The sequence below is a fragment of the Lissotriton helveticus genome, chromosome 3_1 (genome assembly GCF_964261635.1).
Source record: "Lissotriton helveticus chromosome 3_1, aLisHel1.1, whole genome shotgun sequence".
NCBI lineage: Eukaryota > Metazoa > Chordata > Amphibia > Caudata > Salamandridae > Lissotriton > Lissotriton helveticus.
Window position 1 is genome coordinate 1,548,048,442 of NC_136061.1, and position 18,948 is coordinate 1,548,067,389.

Genomic DNA, 18,948 nt, shown 5'->3' on the forward strand with positions numbered 1-18,948 from the left:
ACAACAGCGGCGGCAGAGAGGGAAAGGCATTCTGCAAAAGTGGGCCTCTGGTAGAGGAGTGGAGGGAAAGACACAACGGATCACGCCGTGCCGGATGGTGGCGGTGCAGAAGGTGTTGGGGCACCGGGTCCCCCGAGGCAGGACGGCCCCAAGTCCCCAAATGAGAAGAACGGAGTGAACCCTCGAAGAGAAGCAGCAGCTCCCTACCACCAGAGCCCTGATGGAGAACCTCCAGAGGATGATCCGCAGGGAAATGGGTAGCTTCATCACTCATGCACAAAATTCCTACAGCCGTGGAAACAGCGCGAACGAAGGCCGCACCCTCCTCCGTAGGGCCCCGCGGAGGGGAAAGCAGCTCTTTGGTATGCGACGGCTGCAAGCTAAGGCGGCCATCCCCCAAGCCAACCGGAGGAAGGAAGGGCCAGGTCCGGAAAGAAGGTAGAGGGACCGAGGAGTGGGGGACCTGTGGCTAGTCTGGCGAAGACCGCAGCTACGGCGTGGAGCCGCCCTTTGACGACGTCGGGGAAAAAGCTACGACGTGGCGGCCCATCTCCGGCGAGGATGAAACCAGTCAGCGCCGAACCTCTGGAGAAGAGGAGGCATCAGAAGACGAGTCAAGAACCAGACGACGGCCTGGCGCCGTAGAGTCCGCAATCCGAAGCAGGACATCGTCGTCCGGCGCCGGAGGAGATGCCGGGGCGGCCTCCATCACAGCGCACGGCACAGGAGACCGGCGCTGGGCCGGAGCAGCAAAGGAGCGGTGCTGAAAAGGCGCCGACCTGACCTCCGACGAGGCAGCTGCCTGCGTGGAGGGACGAGGGGGACCTGGGGAAGGACGAAGAGTTCCCCGCCAGCCTCTACCCGTTGACAGGACAAAAGGGGCCATCCGCCGACTCCTGAGATACCGCCAGGGCCAGCAGCCGCCGAAGCGGCGTCCCCTCAACCTCAGACAAGATCGCTGCCTGTCCAGAGGACCGACAGGGGCTCGGGGGGTGCATCCCGAGCCCTGGAGACCTCCCGCGACACCACAGGGACTCCCACGGGAGTTTGCGGTGAAGCAGAGGCGCTGTGGTCCGAAGGAGGGACCCCCGAAGGGCCGCACCCCAAAGGCATCACATCCTCCGAACCTGGATCTGAGCCAGTCGGGGCAGGAGCCACCGGCGACACCATGGAGGGCCCCACACACTACAAGGGATCCGTTGACATCCCAGGAGGGGAAGGGGGAGGAGGAGAACCCAGCGAGGCCTGCAAAGCCGCCGCATATGTCTCCTTCTGGGCTCTAGTCGCCCCCACACCGGGAAACAGCAGATAAGGGGACAACACACTGGGCCGCACCACCCACGGAGAGCCCGTGCCCCCAACAGGCCGGGAACCGACCCTTGGGGACAAACTGCGACACTTACCGACAGGTGAGCGACACTCTTGCGACCTGGGAGAGGGACGATGTCGACGAGGGAAGTAGTGGGTTCGAGAACCCTCCGCAGGAGCCGCGCGGGGTGATGACCCCGACCGGGACATGCGAACTGAGAGAAGTTTCATCCGGCGCTCCCGCCGGTACTTCGGTTTCATTTGCTGGCCCGCCTCACAATCAGTGGAGTCGTGGTGTTCCCCCAAACACCACATGCAAATGGGGTGAGGATCAGTCGCCGACATCAGGCTTTCACAAGATGAGCACGTCTCAAAGCCCGAAGGCATTCGCACACTGTTCACACACACACGCAATAGCGTAAGGGGAAAGGCCTAAACAGGCCCAGAGCACGATCCTGTTTCCGATCCAGTCTCACGCCTGGGGATAATTTTACGTGAAGGAATCTGGTAGTCTCTATCAGATAGGAGGGGTAGTTGGCCCCCAAGGACAACCTTGGGGGCCAACCCCCCATTACCTCCAGAAACTCCCACACAGCAGCATTGGTAAGTGTTCATGCAGACCACGCCCCCATTGCCCACCAGTCTGCAAATGCGCTCTCTGGGTTGCTCTTGGATGGGTATTGAAGTCCCTTTGCCTCCTGAGGGTCCTTAGGGGCCAACTAGCCAACCTGATATCTCCAGTAAGCCCCAGATAGTAGGATTGCTGAGGTGGACACAGGCCACGCCCCCTTTCTCCACCACTCTGCAAACGCACCTCCTGGCGTGCTCTTGGTTGGGGGATGAAGTCCCCTACCTCCTCAGGGTCCCTGGGGGCCAACTACCGCTCCTGTTATCTCTAGTAAGCCCCACACAGCTGGATTGCTGAGAGTGGTCCAAGGCCACGCCCCCTTTTTTACACCACTCTGCAAACGCTCCTACTTGCACACTGCTGCTCGAGGGATGAAGTCCACTTTAGTCCTGAGGTCCTCAGGACACAAGAGCAACTCATCACCCCACTACCAGTGCGCCAAGAAGAGCTTTTGCAGAGTGGTGTAAAAAGGGGCCTGGCCTCGGACCACCTCTCAGCAATCCCACTGTGTGGGGCTTACTGGAGGTACCTGGTGGGCTAATTGGCCCCTAAGGACCCTTAGGAATCAAGGGGACAAAATGTGCCAGGAGGCACGTTTGCAGAGTGGTGGAGGGGGCGGGGCCTCCAGCAAGATGCCGGCTTCTCTGTTCTTTTTCCTTTTTTAGAAGGGGGGCTGTGTGGCCCCCTTCTCTTAATTGTTTGGGGCCCTGGGGACACCATCCCCCAGGGCCTGAGCCATTTATTTTTAATACAGCAAGGGGGCCGCGCGGCCCCACTCCCAAGGCCGATTTCGGCCAGAGGACCCCCATCACGGGGGCATGGCCAATTCTTTAATAGAAAAAAACATTTAAAGGAGGGGGCAGCGAGGCCCCCCTCCTGAGGCCTTTTTCAGCACCGGGGACTCCATCCCCCAGGGCTTTGCCTCCTATTTTCTTTTTTAACTTTATGGGAGGGGGGCCGTGTGGCCCCCCTTCCCGTGGCCACTTTTGGCCCCGGGACCCCATGCCCCAGGGCATGCCCTCATGTTGGGGACCACGGGGGGATCCCCAATGCCCCCACGGTCCCAGTTGGCGCCCCACCTCCTGCGGGAGCCGGCATTGCTTTTGGAAAGGGGGAGCTGCTGACATGCAGCTCCCCTTGTCCAAGAGCAATTTTGCTTCGCTTCATGGAAGTGAAAGCAGGCGTCCTGCTCTCGCTTTCATGCAGTGAAGCAGAACTTTGCAATGACAGGGCAGGAGCAGTGCTCCCGCCTATCATTGTAAATTGCATTGCCGGACCCAACCCTGGAGGGTGGCGGTCCCCAGGGCAAAGAAGGGCTCCAGGAGGGGTGCCACTCGGCCCCCCTCCCAACGTATACATAGGCCCGGGGAGGTGGTAGTCCCCAAGGCCAGGGGTCCGCAACGGACCCCCGTATTTGCGTGCAGTGTGCCCCGGGGAGGAGGTGGTCCCCGGGGCATTGTGGGGGGACTCGAGCCCCCACACACAGACCTTTTTACAGTAGCACCGGGGAGGTGCCGGTCGCCGGGGTGGCCCGCGAGACCCCCCGCCCTATATAAGTTGAAGCTCCGGGGAGGTGGCGGTCCCCGGGGCAGTGTTGGGAGGAGGAGCTCCCAACGCATTTTTTTTTATGAAGTCTCGGGGAGGTGGTGGCCTTGGGGCTGTTGGAGGTCCACGTGCTCCTGCGCATTATCAGTAAGGCCCCGGGGAGATGGCGGTCTCCCAGGCTGCGGGGTCCCCGTGGGCCTTCGCTACATAAATCTGGATTGTCCCTGGGACCTGGCCCACCCGGGGGCTTAAAACTCTTCATTTAAAGAAAAAAATCAAAAAAAAAATCAGTCAGATTAGCGAACCCAGCGTCAATCTAGCCTTCAATTTTTTTTACTAAAATGCTTTTTTTGGCTCTGGGGTTCCTTGTGAGACACCCTGAGCAGGCCTAGGGGGTCAGGGTGTTTCTACCCTGCCCCCTTTTCTTCATTTATAACCTTTTTTCTTGTGACTCGTTCTACCGGGTCACAAGATGGCTGCAAACACTTTCTGGTTTGAACTGTTGGCAGCCAATCAGAATCAAGCTCGTGCGGGTTCGTGGATCCACTGTGGTCACAAGATATCGATATTTTTTATTTTTGAATTTCTCAGGAACTTCTGAACGGATTTACACCATTTTAAAACAAAGTCGCTTTCTGAACCAAGAGCTTCCTTTTTGCCAAATGTTGTTTAATTCCGTTCAGCAGTTCGAGCTGTAGCTTAGTCTAAAGTGTCCTCTGGAAATTAACATGGAGAAAAAGCATTTTGGGACCCCCCCTTTTTTATCGGCCCCGATTGATGAATCACCCCGAAACATTCAAGTCTGGAGCTGACCGGAGCAAAGCATTAGTTTTGAAAATTTCGCGAAGATTCGTGAAACAGTGCCAAAGATATTGGCAAAAGAAAAAAACGCTTTTGAATAGAAACAAGGTCCTAAATAGAACTACCGACTGCCGACAGCCAGTAGGATATGTATGTCAGGATCTTTTTGTGTGATATATATAAATCATAAAAAAGATCCTGAATAACCCCAGACATAATTAGAGGCCCAACTATTAAAGAGAGTCACAAAAGTGTGCCCATGGTATATGTAGTTGCATTAGTACAGATTTATGACTTTCACGAATTGACAAGAATTTACTGACATAGGTCGACTGGAAACCATATGCTTAAAAAAAGTTTGTGAACACGGGGAAACCACAGTTAAGGTCTATCATATAGAGGAGCACGTGTGGATGGTATATTGCTCGAAGAGGAGGGTATTCTTAAAGTACACATGTGAGGGAGCTAACAAAGCCTGGTTGGCAATGCAGATGCCCAGCAAGATAAGGCTTTGCATCATATCTTCTCGGCACTCATCCGTCTCAGTCCTCATAATAATACTGCTATGAATGTTATGTTGGCCTCTGGAGATCTTTATCCTGCTTGCTAAATATAGTGATCACGTTTACACATTTTCAGAAGAGGCAGCAGGCAGTGGAGTTTTTGAGGCTGAGCGAGAGTCTGTCAATCTTCCCACAGGAGTGTTAAGAATGCTCTTAAGGGAAATCATGTGATTCTAAGATGCATTACCGCAAGGTGTTGCCTCCATCAATGTGAAATGGAACCAGGGTTTGGATGATAGCTCCGATGGCTGCTTTGAGAAGAAATGTTTTCACTCAATGTAGAATGAGTTAGAGTTTCACGGTTTGTTGTCTTTTTTGAGACATGTTCTGAAGGTCAGGATGATAATCATGTGGAATTCTAGGGATCTGGTGCAATTCCCAGTTATAGAATGAAACGTCAAATTTAATTTCTGCAGATGTGGGCTGCTGGCCATTATCAAACTATGCTTTGAGTACAAGGTAGGTCTCTGAGCACTAATGGAGGTTGAGGTAATATTAATATGGGATGTATTTTCCCTTGTCCCATGAGATTTTTAGGTAGAATTAGGTGTTGTCGGCATACTAATGTAGGCTAATGATCTTGTCAGCGAGGAGGTCTCCAGGGCATCCTTGGCTTGAGATTACATTTCACAGGACAGATGCTTGGGAGCCCCTGAAGGTCACATACATAGGGTCTGGTATGGAAATGCTCATTTGGACAACCTTACTTATTGGTCAGGTAAGATGTAAACGACAGATTAAAACAGAACTAGTTCAACTCAGGTAGTAGAAATGTTAGGTTCCCTCTAAGAGAAAACATGCACTAATGAGTACTAGGAGTAGAATACCAAGACATCAGAGGCTGTTATTCATATGGATTTTCCGTTCAAAAGCTGGTACCTATAGTAGTTAATAGATATATAAACAATGAAAGAACAGCATTTCCTTAGATTCTGGATGCATTAATGCTGGAAAAATGCAACCAAAAAATGAAATCCCTATATTTTGATGGTTGGGTGGGAAAGCATTTAATTACGACAGGTACAAGAGATGTTCCGCTACAAAGCAAGGCCTGGACAGTGGGGGATTTCCATCCGGCAAGTTTAAGGTGTGCCTACCAAACTGTATATGCAATCTGCAAACTTGGGGCCCGAGTCACAAAGGTAAACTGAGACAAAAGGCTAACTTTACGACTTTAGGTATTCACAAAGGGCATTTACGAGTAGTAACGTTAGACTTTTGTCTCAGTTTAACTTAAGTTTAACTCAGACTAGACTTTTGGTCTCAGTTACACTTAAGACCAAAACCTAAGTTAAACTGAGACAAAAGTCTAACTTTACTACTCGTACATGCCCTTTGTGAATAATGAAATTCGTAAAGTTAGAGTTTTATCTCAGTTTACTTTTGTGAACCGGGCCTTTGGTCTTTATATTTTACACCAATCAATCAAATAGGTTCTACATCTTAATATGAAGCAATATGCTCTACACTACCATGTCGAGTGGCATCACAAAGCAACACTTGAATAGCCAGTGCTTTTTCTGTGAACTGCAAGGTCAACTTGTATTGTATTCAGTTTACAAACGCAATGCATATCCCCAATGTAGCAGCATTTCAAGATGCATTTTCTTCCTTTTTAGGTTTACGCAGCTCCAAGCTTTGGTGTCATCTCTTTGTTATCCAGCGCCCAGTACTTTTATCTGTGCTGCTGCTATCACCAGGCGCTCCTCTTAACACACCATTTTCCTCTCAATTCTTTAAACTATACTGCATCATTTCACATTATCCCAGTGATTAATCCTCTGCGATCTCTGATGGTTCTCTGTGAGCTACTGTTGGCCCCTCTTTATATTTTGCTGTGGCTGCACTAGCATCTAGGCCACCTTCATTCCTACAAACCTCCTTTAGGAGTTTAGTGCTGTGGTAAGGATATGATTAAGAATGATTTGTACTTAGCAGGCTCTGCTAAGCTTCTGCAAGTTTACTTTTTTACGAGATTACATTCTCCCTAGTCCCACCCCCCCCCACGAAGTGTTGTTCTAACTGTTACCTTCCTATCTCCATCACGTCTTAAGAGCTTGACTTCTATGCGGGGTTCACTTGGGAATAACCCATTCACAGAGGTTCCTGAGAGGTCACTCATCAATTTCTGTTACACTGGGCTGCATGCAATGAGCCTCTAGCAAATTACTATACAAGTAATGTATTATTGCTAGCTGCTGTAGTACCAGTCCTGCAGTTCTGTATGAATTCACCTTTGTTTTCAGTGCGAAAGTATCCAAATAGTATATGTGAAAGGTGGTCGTATCTAGTTTTATATCATGAGTTGCTGTAGAGTGGAATTAAATGTGCTGCTACAGAACAAACCTAGCCTACACCCCAGTCCAAAACTATTTATGGCAGCACAGCAGCATGAACTTGATTAAATTACTTACCGCTAATGTAATTGTTTTGATTCCATTTCCTATACAATTATTTTTGTAATGCCCTCTCTAGGGAGGACAGCCTCAATCCAGAAACCTCCGGATTCGACAACCAAAGCAGTCCAACAGACTGCAATGAAAGCCGAGCACACACAGGTATGGCAGAGGCAAACGTAATAACTCAATGAGGAACATGAACTGGAGTAACGAGAATACAAGTAAGTAATCAGAGCATTATGTCCTCATCCCTGCCTTATCCCAGTATTTTCATCATGAAGATTTACAATGGCAGGCGGGACCAGAAGCACTGGCAAAAACAACACCTATTGTTAAAACATGGCAGTGAAAACATGGCTTCAGGCCTACCATGTATAGCTTGACCGCAGCATCTGCTTGGACCTTGCTGCACATACCTGACAAAAATCGCCCTTCTGACAAGTAGAACATTTGATTTTAAATATTAAAGAAATTAACAGAAATGTGGCATCCCCAGGAACCCTCATCTAAACACTTTATGGTCCAGAGAAAGAGCAGAAGAGGACTTGACCTGCTGTCTCATACCTGAGAGGAGCTCTGAAGGACTGGACCTTCTCCCTTTTGTATTCATAACAAATAAGTGAGCTTCACAGGTTAGTTAGCTGACCTCCTGTGTAGCTACAGGGGCATAACAAGTTGCGCAAGGCCTTTTCCTGGAAGCAACCTGCAGACAACTGGCAATTGGATCTGGACTGGACTTTACTGTTGACCTCTACCTGACACCCTTAGAGTCTGTATGTGCCCTCCCCCAAGGTCCTCGTGGCCTTAAGAAATGCACTCCTGCGATTGTTGGGCTCCAGAACAAAGTTTGGAAGCTTTGAAAAACTTTTCTTCCAGGGCTTCAGGGGCATCTGTGGAAAAAATATATACTACTGGCAGTTCAACAGCACACAGCACTCTGCACCTTACCTCGAGGACTACATCCCCCATAGCGTCAGGAGGCGCCAATGTTCCCCATTGCGCCAGAGGCGAATAAAAGTTCTCTCGGGCTCCCGCAGCGCGGGAGTCCGCTTCGGCCACAGCACTCTGCACCTTACGTCGGGGACTACATCCCCCAAAGCGTCCTGTTTTTAGTCCTGTTCGACTTCAAAGCCTTCTACTGGGGCTGACCAGAGTCTGATGGCGGCTTCTTTTTCCCACCTGCTTGGGGCTTCCAACCAGACTTCCATGAGAGCTTCAGCGTAACAGGATTTTGTGGTGCAGGGTTTTGTTCCCTAGCCTTGTTGCCCTACCATCATACTCACAACCCTATGAGTCTGTGTTCGAGGCCCTTGTGATGTTGATAAAGAGGATGTCCCTAGCACGATCCTCCCATTGGAAGTTGCCTGGAGACAGCATCTCTGGGCTGGCTGTTGGTAGGTGTCCACCTCCTCCACCTTTATGTCAAGGGGCCAGGTTCCCCAAAAATGCCAGGGATCTCCCAAACAGATTGTTGTGCACTTTCCTACTTTCCCAGCATCTTTGCCTTCAGTAATTCACTATCTATTTGCAGTCAAAGGCAAGGCAGAATTCACAGGAGGCCTGGTTGGAGTTGGTGGAGAGAGCCAGAGGTTGCAAATGCCGTACTGGTTCGACCAAGGATACTTTGCACTGCACCTTGTACAGAATTGAAAGGGTGTGTATTCCATCACTCTCTTCCTGCACCCATTCTCCAAAGCAAAGCTCTGAAAGAACCAAAGGATGTCTTGACCAGTTGGGCCAAGATCCAATCTCGATGGCAGCAGTTGCTGGAGAACATCGAGTGGTTTGTCAGCCAGTAGGATTCCCTGTTCGGTGATTGTCTTACTAGTCTTCAGTCTTGAAGGGATGAGCAACAAGGGACAAATAGGCTGCGAGGATACACATTGTCCTGGAGCCATTGCTAGAGAAGTCCAAACTCGACGGTGACAAAAAACAAACTGGGGTGGAGTCAATGCCCATGAGCATTGTGGATTAAGGAAGGAATCACACCATATCCCATGATTAATAACTTCTATGAAAAAACACGAATTGGTGTTGTTCGAACCCAACATAAGATGGCAGGAGCATTCTGAGCATGTGTATCTACAGCCACATGTATTTTGACCAGCAGGTACACCCACCCTAAACTCAACAGCGAGCAGACCAGGAGCAACCCAAACCTATCTCTCAAGGCAGATAAAGGCATCCGTAAGGCATTCGTATCTATAGATAGAGGGCCACATTGTTGTCAAAAGAAAACATCATACCAGCTCCAAACAAATCAGAGAGCCGGTGAAGGGCTCGGCATCCCCTCTACACTACCACACAGCTCACAGAAAACCCAGCAGGAAGCACACGATAAATTAAACAAAGACATGACAACATCCTGCAAACCCCAAACCAAGCAAGGATCCTACCAGAAAGCCCAAGACCAACCAACACCACAGAAATAAAAAAAGGGGTGCTTACCTGCCCCTCCAGTCCTTCATATAGATATACCACAGCTTAGAGCCCAGCAAGAATCACAATGAATAGGTTCCACGTTAAGCCCAGCTAGCCAGGTGTTTGGGATAACATATTCATCAAGAAAAGACAGCAGCTACATCAAGGAGATCTCTGACAACCCCATCTACATTCCTAGAAGGCAGCCAGTGAGGGCAGAATAAAAAGTGGAAACAAAACCAGGGTACACTAAACATACCCAGCAAGAGGTTTGGGTGCACACATTTCCAGTAGAACACTGGTCACGAGTACACAGGCCACAGTGTAAACAAATTTCTATCAGCAAGGAGAACTGGCACCAACATAGTAATCAGTAAGCAAGAACTGATCAGCCATTGGGACATGAAGCTCAAATGATCAGCAGGAGAAGGAGTTTATTTTTTTCCTTTTAAAGCAGTGCTACGTCTGTCAACAGGATGTGGATACGCCTTATTAGGTAATCACTGGGATGAAATAGTGATGATGAGGAGGTAATGTGTAGTTCCTTGAGTGGCCTTACAGCCTATCTCTCTTGGAAAACAGCAGGATGGTTAAATACAATCACAAGCAGGTACAGATGCACTCACTCACTCCTTCTCAGTCTCTCTCTCTCACTTACACTTAGGATCCCAAAATGGGCCCCAGAGGTGATGCTTTTATCACATAATTTTCCAACGGGCAGGACATGCACCAAGGAGGGGAACTCGATACAGTAAGTATGTCCATTAAACAAGAGGGGGCTGCAACACTTGAGGGCTGTTCTGTGACACAGAGACAGGGGGAGGGAGATGTTATCAGAAACAGACATTAAGGAGATGCAACCCTAAGGGTGTTTTGAAACAGGAAACCTTCAGGAGAGCAACAGTGCATTGTAATAAGACAAAGTAGATTAACTCACTGGTTACACTGAGGATAGCGGGCCAAAAGCCGCTCCAGTATCTGTCCCAGTTTGTTGGCTGGGGGCCCAGGAACCCCAGGATTTGAAGCCTTGCCTGCACCCTGGACTGGTGGAGGCACATTTGGAGTAGGCAGCAGCACCTGAGCATTGTGGACAGCAGAAGCAAAACCTGGGTGGTTCACTCCATGGGTACCAGGGTGTAGGGGCACAGACTGACCCAATAACATCTGAGCCCCAGAAGCCACAGGGAAAGGCACTCGTTGCTGGGAGGAAGGATTCAACTGCGGTGCAGCCTGGAGCATAAGATCTGCCTGTAAAGAAACCAGAGGACAGGAGGTGTGGTTAGAAGCACCGAGGCCATGGTATGGTCTAGGTTTCCTATGGAGTCACAGCAACACTGCTTATTCATGTATTCACAGAAACTATCACCAGAGAGTTCTATCCCCATGTATTCAGGCACTCAACAAGGGTATGGACACAGACCACAGAAGTGGGTTGTTACAGGTCTTAATATCCATGAATTATTTGTGTCTATATTTGTTACGGGTAGAGTAGGTGTGTTTGTTGATGCAAGTGTAGGTGTTACATTGGGATACAAGTCATGCACTGCTGAATCATGCTTGTGCACGTAATAGTGCGTGTATGACTGTCTCTGGGTATTTTTGTGTTTTTAGTGTTTGTTAGCATGCCTGTGTGTGCAGCAGTTTGATTCTCCACTGTATATGTTAGTGTGATTTCCATTACAAGAACACACATCCCTGAAAGGTTTCTTGGAGTTAAGGGTAATTGGGAAGCCTCGCTTCTGTTTGAGGCCCTGCTTCAATAGAAAGTTGGCAATGACTGTGCCTATACAAACTGTCAGCAAGTCCTTGTTTCGGAGGAGGTGCACTCATCTCCTTACTGGAGTCAGTCGTCAATAATCAATTTTGCCCTGAGCATCTTGTTCTCAAAGTCTTCTGGGAGGAAGAAGTGGCTAGTCGGACCTCGGAGACAGCCTCAACTCTTTAGTGACTTCAGGCTTCACTAGCAGGATAAACAGAACAATATAATGGATGTCTTAGTCTCAGCATACTGGGGATGACACATGCTTGGGAAATACATAGATTGCTCTTATCTGATGGATTTGGGAGTCCACAACTGCATAGGGTCATTTTGATTTTAAAATGTTGGATGGAGGGATTCTTATCTGGCATTGGTGGCAATAAAGGGAAAGAATTTTTTTGAGGTGTTGTAGACTCAGTCTCTCTAGGGAGTCACTATACATCAGTGTTTTAATGACAGAAATAGGTGTCCGATCTTGGTATTCAGGGGGTGAAGGGGTGGGATTGGTAAGGGAGTATGAAGAGTAAAGGGCTCGTACAGGGTATCAGAGGGGTGGTATTTGAGCAGTCCTTCACCATTGCAATGGGATCAGTATTTGGGGAACATGGGGAGGGAACATTTCTCTACTGAGCATTCGGGGGGCACACACAGTTTCACACAGGGACAGGTTTCCAGTTTAAGTGGGGAAATGATGTTTTCTTACACAGCTGTCATGATTTTCTTCTTTTGAGGCTCTATGCTCCGCCATTGAATGCAAATCTGTTTACAGCATTGGAGTACATGATTGTCTATTGGTGTTTAGGGGCTGGGGCTCCGAGTTTCTATGCACACTCACCTACACATCACATTGGGATTCACCTTCTCTAGCAACATGGAGAAAAACAGGCACCTTTTCTGTATATTCGTTATAATTTTATTGTTAATTAGCATTTGCATAGAGTAAAATCATCTCTTATTAATGTGGTATTGCAGTATAGTCACATTGCATCAGTGAACACTCACCTCTAACCTAGAGTCAGGTTTTGGCGGCAGCCCGGGAAAGGCCAGCTCAGGCAGTGTGCACAGTTTAGCTCCATTCCTTACCAGCTCGATATGCTGCTTAAACTGTTCCTATGGGATCAAAGAGGTCTTCCTTTAGAACAGTCTGGGTAATCTCCGAACAATAATTACAAACCTCACAGTCTAGAAAAGACCACCTTATGGTGGAGTTTCGCAGTCCACCTGGCTGCTACAGATACTGCAACGCCCAGCGATAGATCCAGGGTATGTACAATGACTCCACATATGACAGTGAGGTAGGCACTTTTCCAAATAGAATCCTAATGTTGAATGCCCTGCCTGGGTATCATGGATCATTTCCGTGCACAACATTGCTCTTTGTATATTTCTTCCTGTGAAATGCTGCAGAAAAGTGCAGATCCTAATGCCTTTCCGCTTCTGGAATGTTGTTTGTAATAGTTGGTAGCTACTTGTTGGCCTTCTAGTCACACCACTGTTTATTAAAAGTGTTTCTGGAACTGCACTTCACACTACTGATCTTTATTCAATAGTTCTGAGTTTGGTCAACACAGTACTGTAAACTCTTTCTTTCTTGCACAGAGCCTATCAATTATTTGTTCTACAGGTGAATGTGGGTATGGAAGAAAAAGTGAGAGAGCCTTCGGATGATTAATGATGATTAATGTAGTAATCAGATACCCACCGATCAAACACTGGGAACAGAATCCAGGCTATTTTATTCCTACAAAAGAAGGTGCAGAGCTTATCAAACTTGCAAAGGAAAGACTTTTTGCTGAAGGGATTGCTACAGTAAGAGTTGCCAACTCATGCATAGATGGTCATAGAATGAAAGTACTCAAATGGGGCCATAAGAATGGAGAACCCCTTATTCGGTTCTAGTGCGAGCATTTCTATTTGACAGGTAGGAACGCTGCCTTTAATTCCCTCACTGTGTGAAGTATGGTTTCATAAAATAAGTGTTGTTGCCAATGACAGGCGCTGAATTCTCCAATGTGCTCACACACTTATACAGGGAGGCAAGCCTGACCTCAACGGAGGCAAAAGGAATAGTATCTAATCTATAACTCCAGTTCTCTCATAGGGGTATTTCCATGAAAAGTCATAAGCACTGAATGGTCCCGCCCTCGTGCGGGGACCCCAGAGAAATTTACCCAATATATTTTCTTAAGTATAGATGTTTGCTTTTCATTGGGAAGGCCTGCAGAAACACTTAAGAAAATATTATGCAGCCTATAGGAGAAGGCTACAATGGCAAAATTCTTCATTTCGTAGATAAAAAAAGTTGTCAGGAGAACAGTCCTTGCATATAAATGCACAATGCTTTTGTACAACAATACAAATGTCTTTCAAAAAAACCCTTTTTTTAGTAGAGTATAGAAAGGAAGGAGCATAGGACAGTGTAGCCTCATAGGCTGCCATTATAAGAGCTGAAAAAAGACGTGGTGGCTTTAAGGCCCCAGGGACCTCCAGGATCCCATAATGCTTGGTTAGAGGCAGTTACCTCAGTTCTTTTTGAGGCAATGAATGATGATATGTATAAGGCCCATGAGTCCTCTCTTTATTCCACTGAGGAGAAGGGAGGGTTGCTTATGACTTATCATGGAAGTTCCCCTACAAGAGAACTGGAGTTACAGGTAAGAATATATTCCTTCTCTCATAGGGAATATCCATGTATAGTCATAAGCACTAAATAGATTAGCAAGCTCATCCCTACTTATAGCGGTGGAAAAGACTAAACGTTAACCCCAGAAGCCCTTTAAGCAACTTGATTTTTGAGAGAAGCCTGCCTTACTTGGGCACCTGCCCTAGCATCAGAATCAAGGCAGTAATGCTTGGTGAATGTGTGAATAGACCTCCATGTAGCTGCCTTGCAAATCTCTGTAATGGGGATATACACACTTAGTAATTAATCAACTGGTAGGGAGGAGGAAAAATGATTGTGTCCAATTTATTTCCCCATGGTAAGTATCAAATTGATCAAAAGAAAAAAGGACACTTGTAACAGTTCTGTACCAGTGGTTAGAAATTGAAACGTCCTCAAAAACTCAATGTTAATAGGAACAAGCGGTATATATGTTTCATCCGCCCCACATTGATGTTGTGGCAGTTATCATTGGGCGTTCCAATACGTGTTTGGTGCCAGCCTCATCCTGAGGCACCTCTGGTATTGAATGCAGTGTCCAGAGATTATGGGTTACCCACACCAAATGATGAACAAAACATTTCAGGAGTTCATGAAAAAAATTATTAATTTTAAAAAGAGAAGGTCACCCGTGTGTTTTTTAATGTGAGGTGAAATTCAATTATCTTAAAAATAGATTCGGTACTACAACAAGATCGAGTTACTGGATCTCTCTAGTATTCCAATGGGTTTGTCGACATGTTTCAGCTCCTTTTGGCCCCGTGGGGTCTATAGAGCTTTCGTCAGGACTTGCATACATGTAGATTTTTCACTTACACAATTTGTGCAGTCAACTTTGAGTGTCCCTTTTTCGGTCCTCAGTAATAGAAACTCAATCTCCACAATCTGAAATTAGAATTTGAGAGAGAAAAACAACAGTACAAAATACATTTTATTCAGCTGATGTGGTGTTTGGGGTGCGGGTTCTCTTCAAGGTGGGAAAATTAACCTCCTTGCAGATTTTTAGCTACTTATCAGTGCTAATATATTCGTTTTAGAAAACAAAGGGAAACGATTCGGCATGGAATAAAGTCGTGCAGGTTGTGTCTTTACACAAGAAAACGTTTAGGCTGTGTTTAATGGCTATACCTCAATAGCCCTCTTTATACACCTACGTGTTTCTTGGTCTTATTTATAGTTCTCTGTAGGTCTTAATACATTCATTGTCGTCCGGATTGTTTCAATAAAGCATGGTACTACTCGGACTTGATAAAGTTATAATGTGTTAGTAAGTCAGAGATTGTTGTATCTTACCTATGTTGTAGGAGACTCTTTTTTCAACTGGGGATATCGCTTCTTAAAGCGCAGAGCTGTTGGCAAAGGGGGGGCATTAGCAATGCTGTTATTGTCTCTTACCGTTGTCTTTTGGAAAGATGGAATAGATTCCGCCATTACCCGCGTGGTGCGTCCTTCACCGACTTGTGCTGACTCTGTCCCCGGAAGTAGGGGCTTCCGTGTTGCGCTCCTATTTAAAGGGACCATAGCGTTATCAGTGTGAACGGTCTTTCAAAATAACTTTATGTGTCGTGGTTCGAACTGAAATGAACAATCGTTTTGTGTGTTGGGAATGAGAATGTTTTAAAGTTATATACACTATTGAACTTGGCAGTAGATTATCGATCTTCAAGACTCAGAACAAGACACGGTTTATCTAGAAGTACATCTTGGTGTGTCGATTATCGGGAACAACAAGTTTTTTTAATTGAATTTCAGTGAGGATTGTTTTCCTGGAGGTCTGTGTTCACAGAAGATGGTGGTTTTTTGTTAAGTTGTCTAACCAGATCAGTTTTGACCATTGTCAATGAGGCATACTATTTTGCGAATTGATGCCAGGGGACATTATCATTAAGACCCAATTGGTAAGTTTTGAGTCGATTCACCCACCTTTGTTCCTTCTCGTAAAGTATTTTTTCGGAGTTGTCTGTTAGCATTTCTATCACTGTCCAGTGTAGATCGTCACAGGAGTGGTTCATTTCAATGAAGTGAGCACAGAGTTTTGTGGTGTTCTTTTTCAATCTTATGTTACTTCTGTGTTCTCCTATTCTTGTTTTCACTTTTCGACAAGTCATCCCTATGTACTTCTTCATGCACGGACAGCTTATCATGTAGATGACATGGGTTGAATTACAATTAGTGTGCTGTCTCTGTGTCCATAGTAGAGTTTCTGATAGTTGTAATGTTCTGGACGTTCTTGTTGTTTTACATGCTACACAGTTCCCACAGGGATAATGACCTGTTACGAGTGCCATTGATACATCTCTTATTTTTGTTGGTGGTTTTTTATTCGTGGGCCGTGTATGTACCAATACGTCTTTCAGATTTTTTGTTCTTCTGTTGGCAAACCTTGGTTTTGGCCAGTCAAATCTCCCAGTGTTTAGTATATGCCAATTCTTATTTACTAGTTTTTGTACTTCATAGGTTGAAGGGCAGAATGTAGTCACACAGGTGGTTAAGTTAGGTGTTTGTTCTTTTGGGTGGATCTGCAGTAAGCATTCTCTCGGTTGATTGCTCACTCTTTTTTTGCATTTAGAGATGGTCTTTTGAGTGTAATCTCTGTTTCTTAGTTTCTCACTCAGTTCCTGGGCCTGTATTTTATAATCCCCATTCTTACTGCAGGTTCTTTTCAACCGTAGAAATTGGCTATATGGGAGGTTGTCTCTTAATGGTTTCGGGTGGTAGCTCTTGTAAGATAACAGGCTATTTTTAGCGGTAGGCTTAGTGTAGGTTTTGGTTTGCAAAGTTTTATTTTCTGAGCAAATGGTCAAATCTAGAAAGTCCAATTGTGTGTTATTGGCAGTATAGGTAAATTTAAGCCAAGGGTTGAGACCATTCAGCCAGTCCATAAAGTTTCTTAGGTCCTGTTCAGTATTCCAAATTAAGAGAATATCATCGATATATCTCTTCCAGTATAAGATACTGGAAGAGAAAGGATTTGTATCGTTCAAGATGTGTTGGTTTTCAAATTGGCTTACGTAAGACCCGCCACCGACGGTGCGAATGCACTCCCCATGGAGGTACCATGGATTTGAAGATACAGGTCTCCATCGTATTCAAAACAAAATTCTTTGAGTGCTAATTTGCAACATTCAAGGACGAAATGTCTTGGGGTATTGTGTTGCCAATCTACCATGAATAGAACGTCTTCAAGCATCTGGATGGTTTCGTCTTGGGGCAGGCTGGTATACAGCGATTCTATATCTAAGCCCACAAGGAGCATTGAGTCAGGGTCAAATGTTTTGTTTGAAATCTGTAGCAATAGATCACGTGTATCTTTGAGATACGTTTGTGTCTTCTGTACCAGAGGTTTAAGGTACTCGTCTGAGAACTTAGACAGGGGTTCTAAAATAGACCCGATGTCTGAGACTATTGGTCGTCCAGGCGGGGTGGGGATCTGTTTTTGTGGGTTTTCGGGAGCGAGTAAAAATATGGGATCCTAGGTTCTTTTGCTTGTAACAAATCAGCTTCTTTTTTGGATATCCACATATTTGTTTCTGCTTCATAAATCATTATTGCTATGGTATTCTGGAGTCTCTCTGTGGGATCTGTTGTGATCTTTTCATAAAATTTTGTATCTGACAGGAGGGCGAGACATTGTTGATTGTAACCTTCCTTGCTTAGAATTACAATCCCTCCCCCCTTATCTGCTGGTTTGATTACTATTTTCTCATTTGATTGTAGGTCCTCTAAAGCCAAGCGTTCTTGTTTATTCAAATTTTGGAAGGTTTTTAAGGGCCTTGATGATAATTCTAAACTGTTTTTCTATGCAATTTTGATTGCTCGAAGAGAAATATGTAAACTGTGGATTACGCCAGAACCTCCGACAGAATTAATGTGGATTAGAGCTATGAAAACAATAGCTAAGTTGGATTTGGCTGGGCAAAATAATAGGAAGCACCAATTTTGGAATTTATTTTTAAATCACTATGGGTGAGGGAACTGGGAGTCAAATAATTGCTGACTTTTAAGATAATGGAAAATAAGGTTCGATGATTAAGTCACTTCAGATGTTCTTGGAGGTTTAATGAAACCTATATGCTCTTCTGCATCAGGTATGGCTGTGACACCTCCTACTTTTCTCAAGCCTACAGGTCTGCAGTGTAAGCAATAGGAAATAACCTCTCATAGTTGAGTTTGAAACCACCAAGGGCGGTACAGATATGAAGAGGTGGGAAGTGGCGTATGAGGACAAAAAAAAAACAAAAAAACATTTGACCCTGACTCAATGCTCCTTGTCGGCTTAGATATAGAATCGCTGTATACCAGCCTGCCCCAAGACGAAACCATCCAGATGCTTGAAGACGTTCTATTCATGGTAGATTGGCAACACAATACCCCAAGACATTTCGTCCTTGAATGTTGCAAATTAGCACTCAAAGAATTTTTTTTTAATACGATGGAGACCTGTATCTTCAAATCCATGGTACCTCCATGGGGAGTGCATTCGCACCGTCGGTGGCGGGTCTGTACGTAAGCCAATTTGAAAACCAACACATCTTGAACGATACAAATCCTTTGTCTTCCAGTATCTTATACTGGAAGAGATATATCGATGATATTCTCTTAATTTGGAATACTGAACAGGACCTAAGAAACTTTATGGACTGGCTGAATGGTCTCAACCCTTGGCTTAAATTTACCTATACTGCCAATAACACACAATTGGACTTTCTAGATTTGACCATTTTCTCAGAAAATAAAACCTTGCAAACCAAAACCTACACTAAGCCTACCGCTAAAAATAGCCTGTTATCTTACAAGAGCTACCACCCGAAACCATTAAGAGAGAACCTCCCATATAGCCAATTTCTACGGTTGAAAAGAAA

The 18,948-nt window shown here is 46.0% G+C and overlaps 1 protein-coding gene across 4 annotated transcripts in view; it reads right to left on the reverse strand.

Annotated features, from left to right (window-relative positions):
- The window catches only part of RNF214 (ring finger protein 214), a 203,511-nt gene that overhangs the window by 64,898 nt on the left and 119,665 nt on the right, over nt 1–18,948 (reverse strand). For all 4 annotated transcript variants that reach the window (XM_078682288.1, XM_078682285.1, XM_078682289.1 and 1 more), the window contains exons 11-12: nt 12,427–12,534; nt 10,603–10,913 (exon numbers count right to left, since the gene is read on the reverse strand). In XM_078682288.1, the coding sequence (XP_078538414.1) occupies nt 10,603–10,913; nt 12,427–12,534 (419 nt within the window). The remainder of the gene's footprint in view (nt 1–10,602; nt 10,914–12,426; nt 12,535–18,948) is intronic.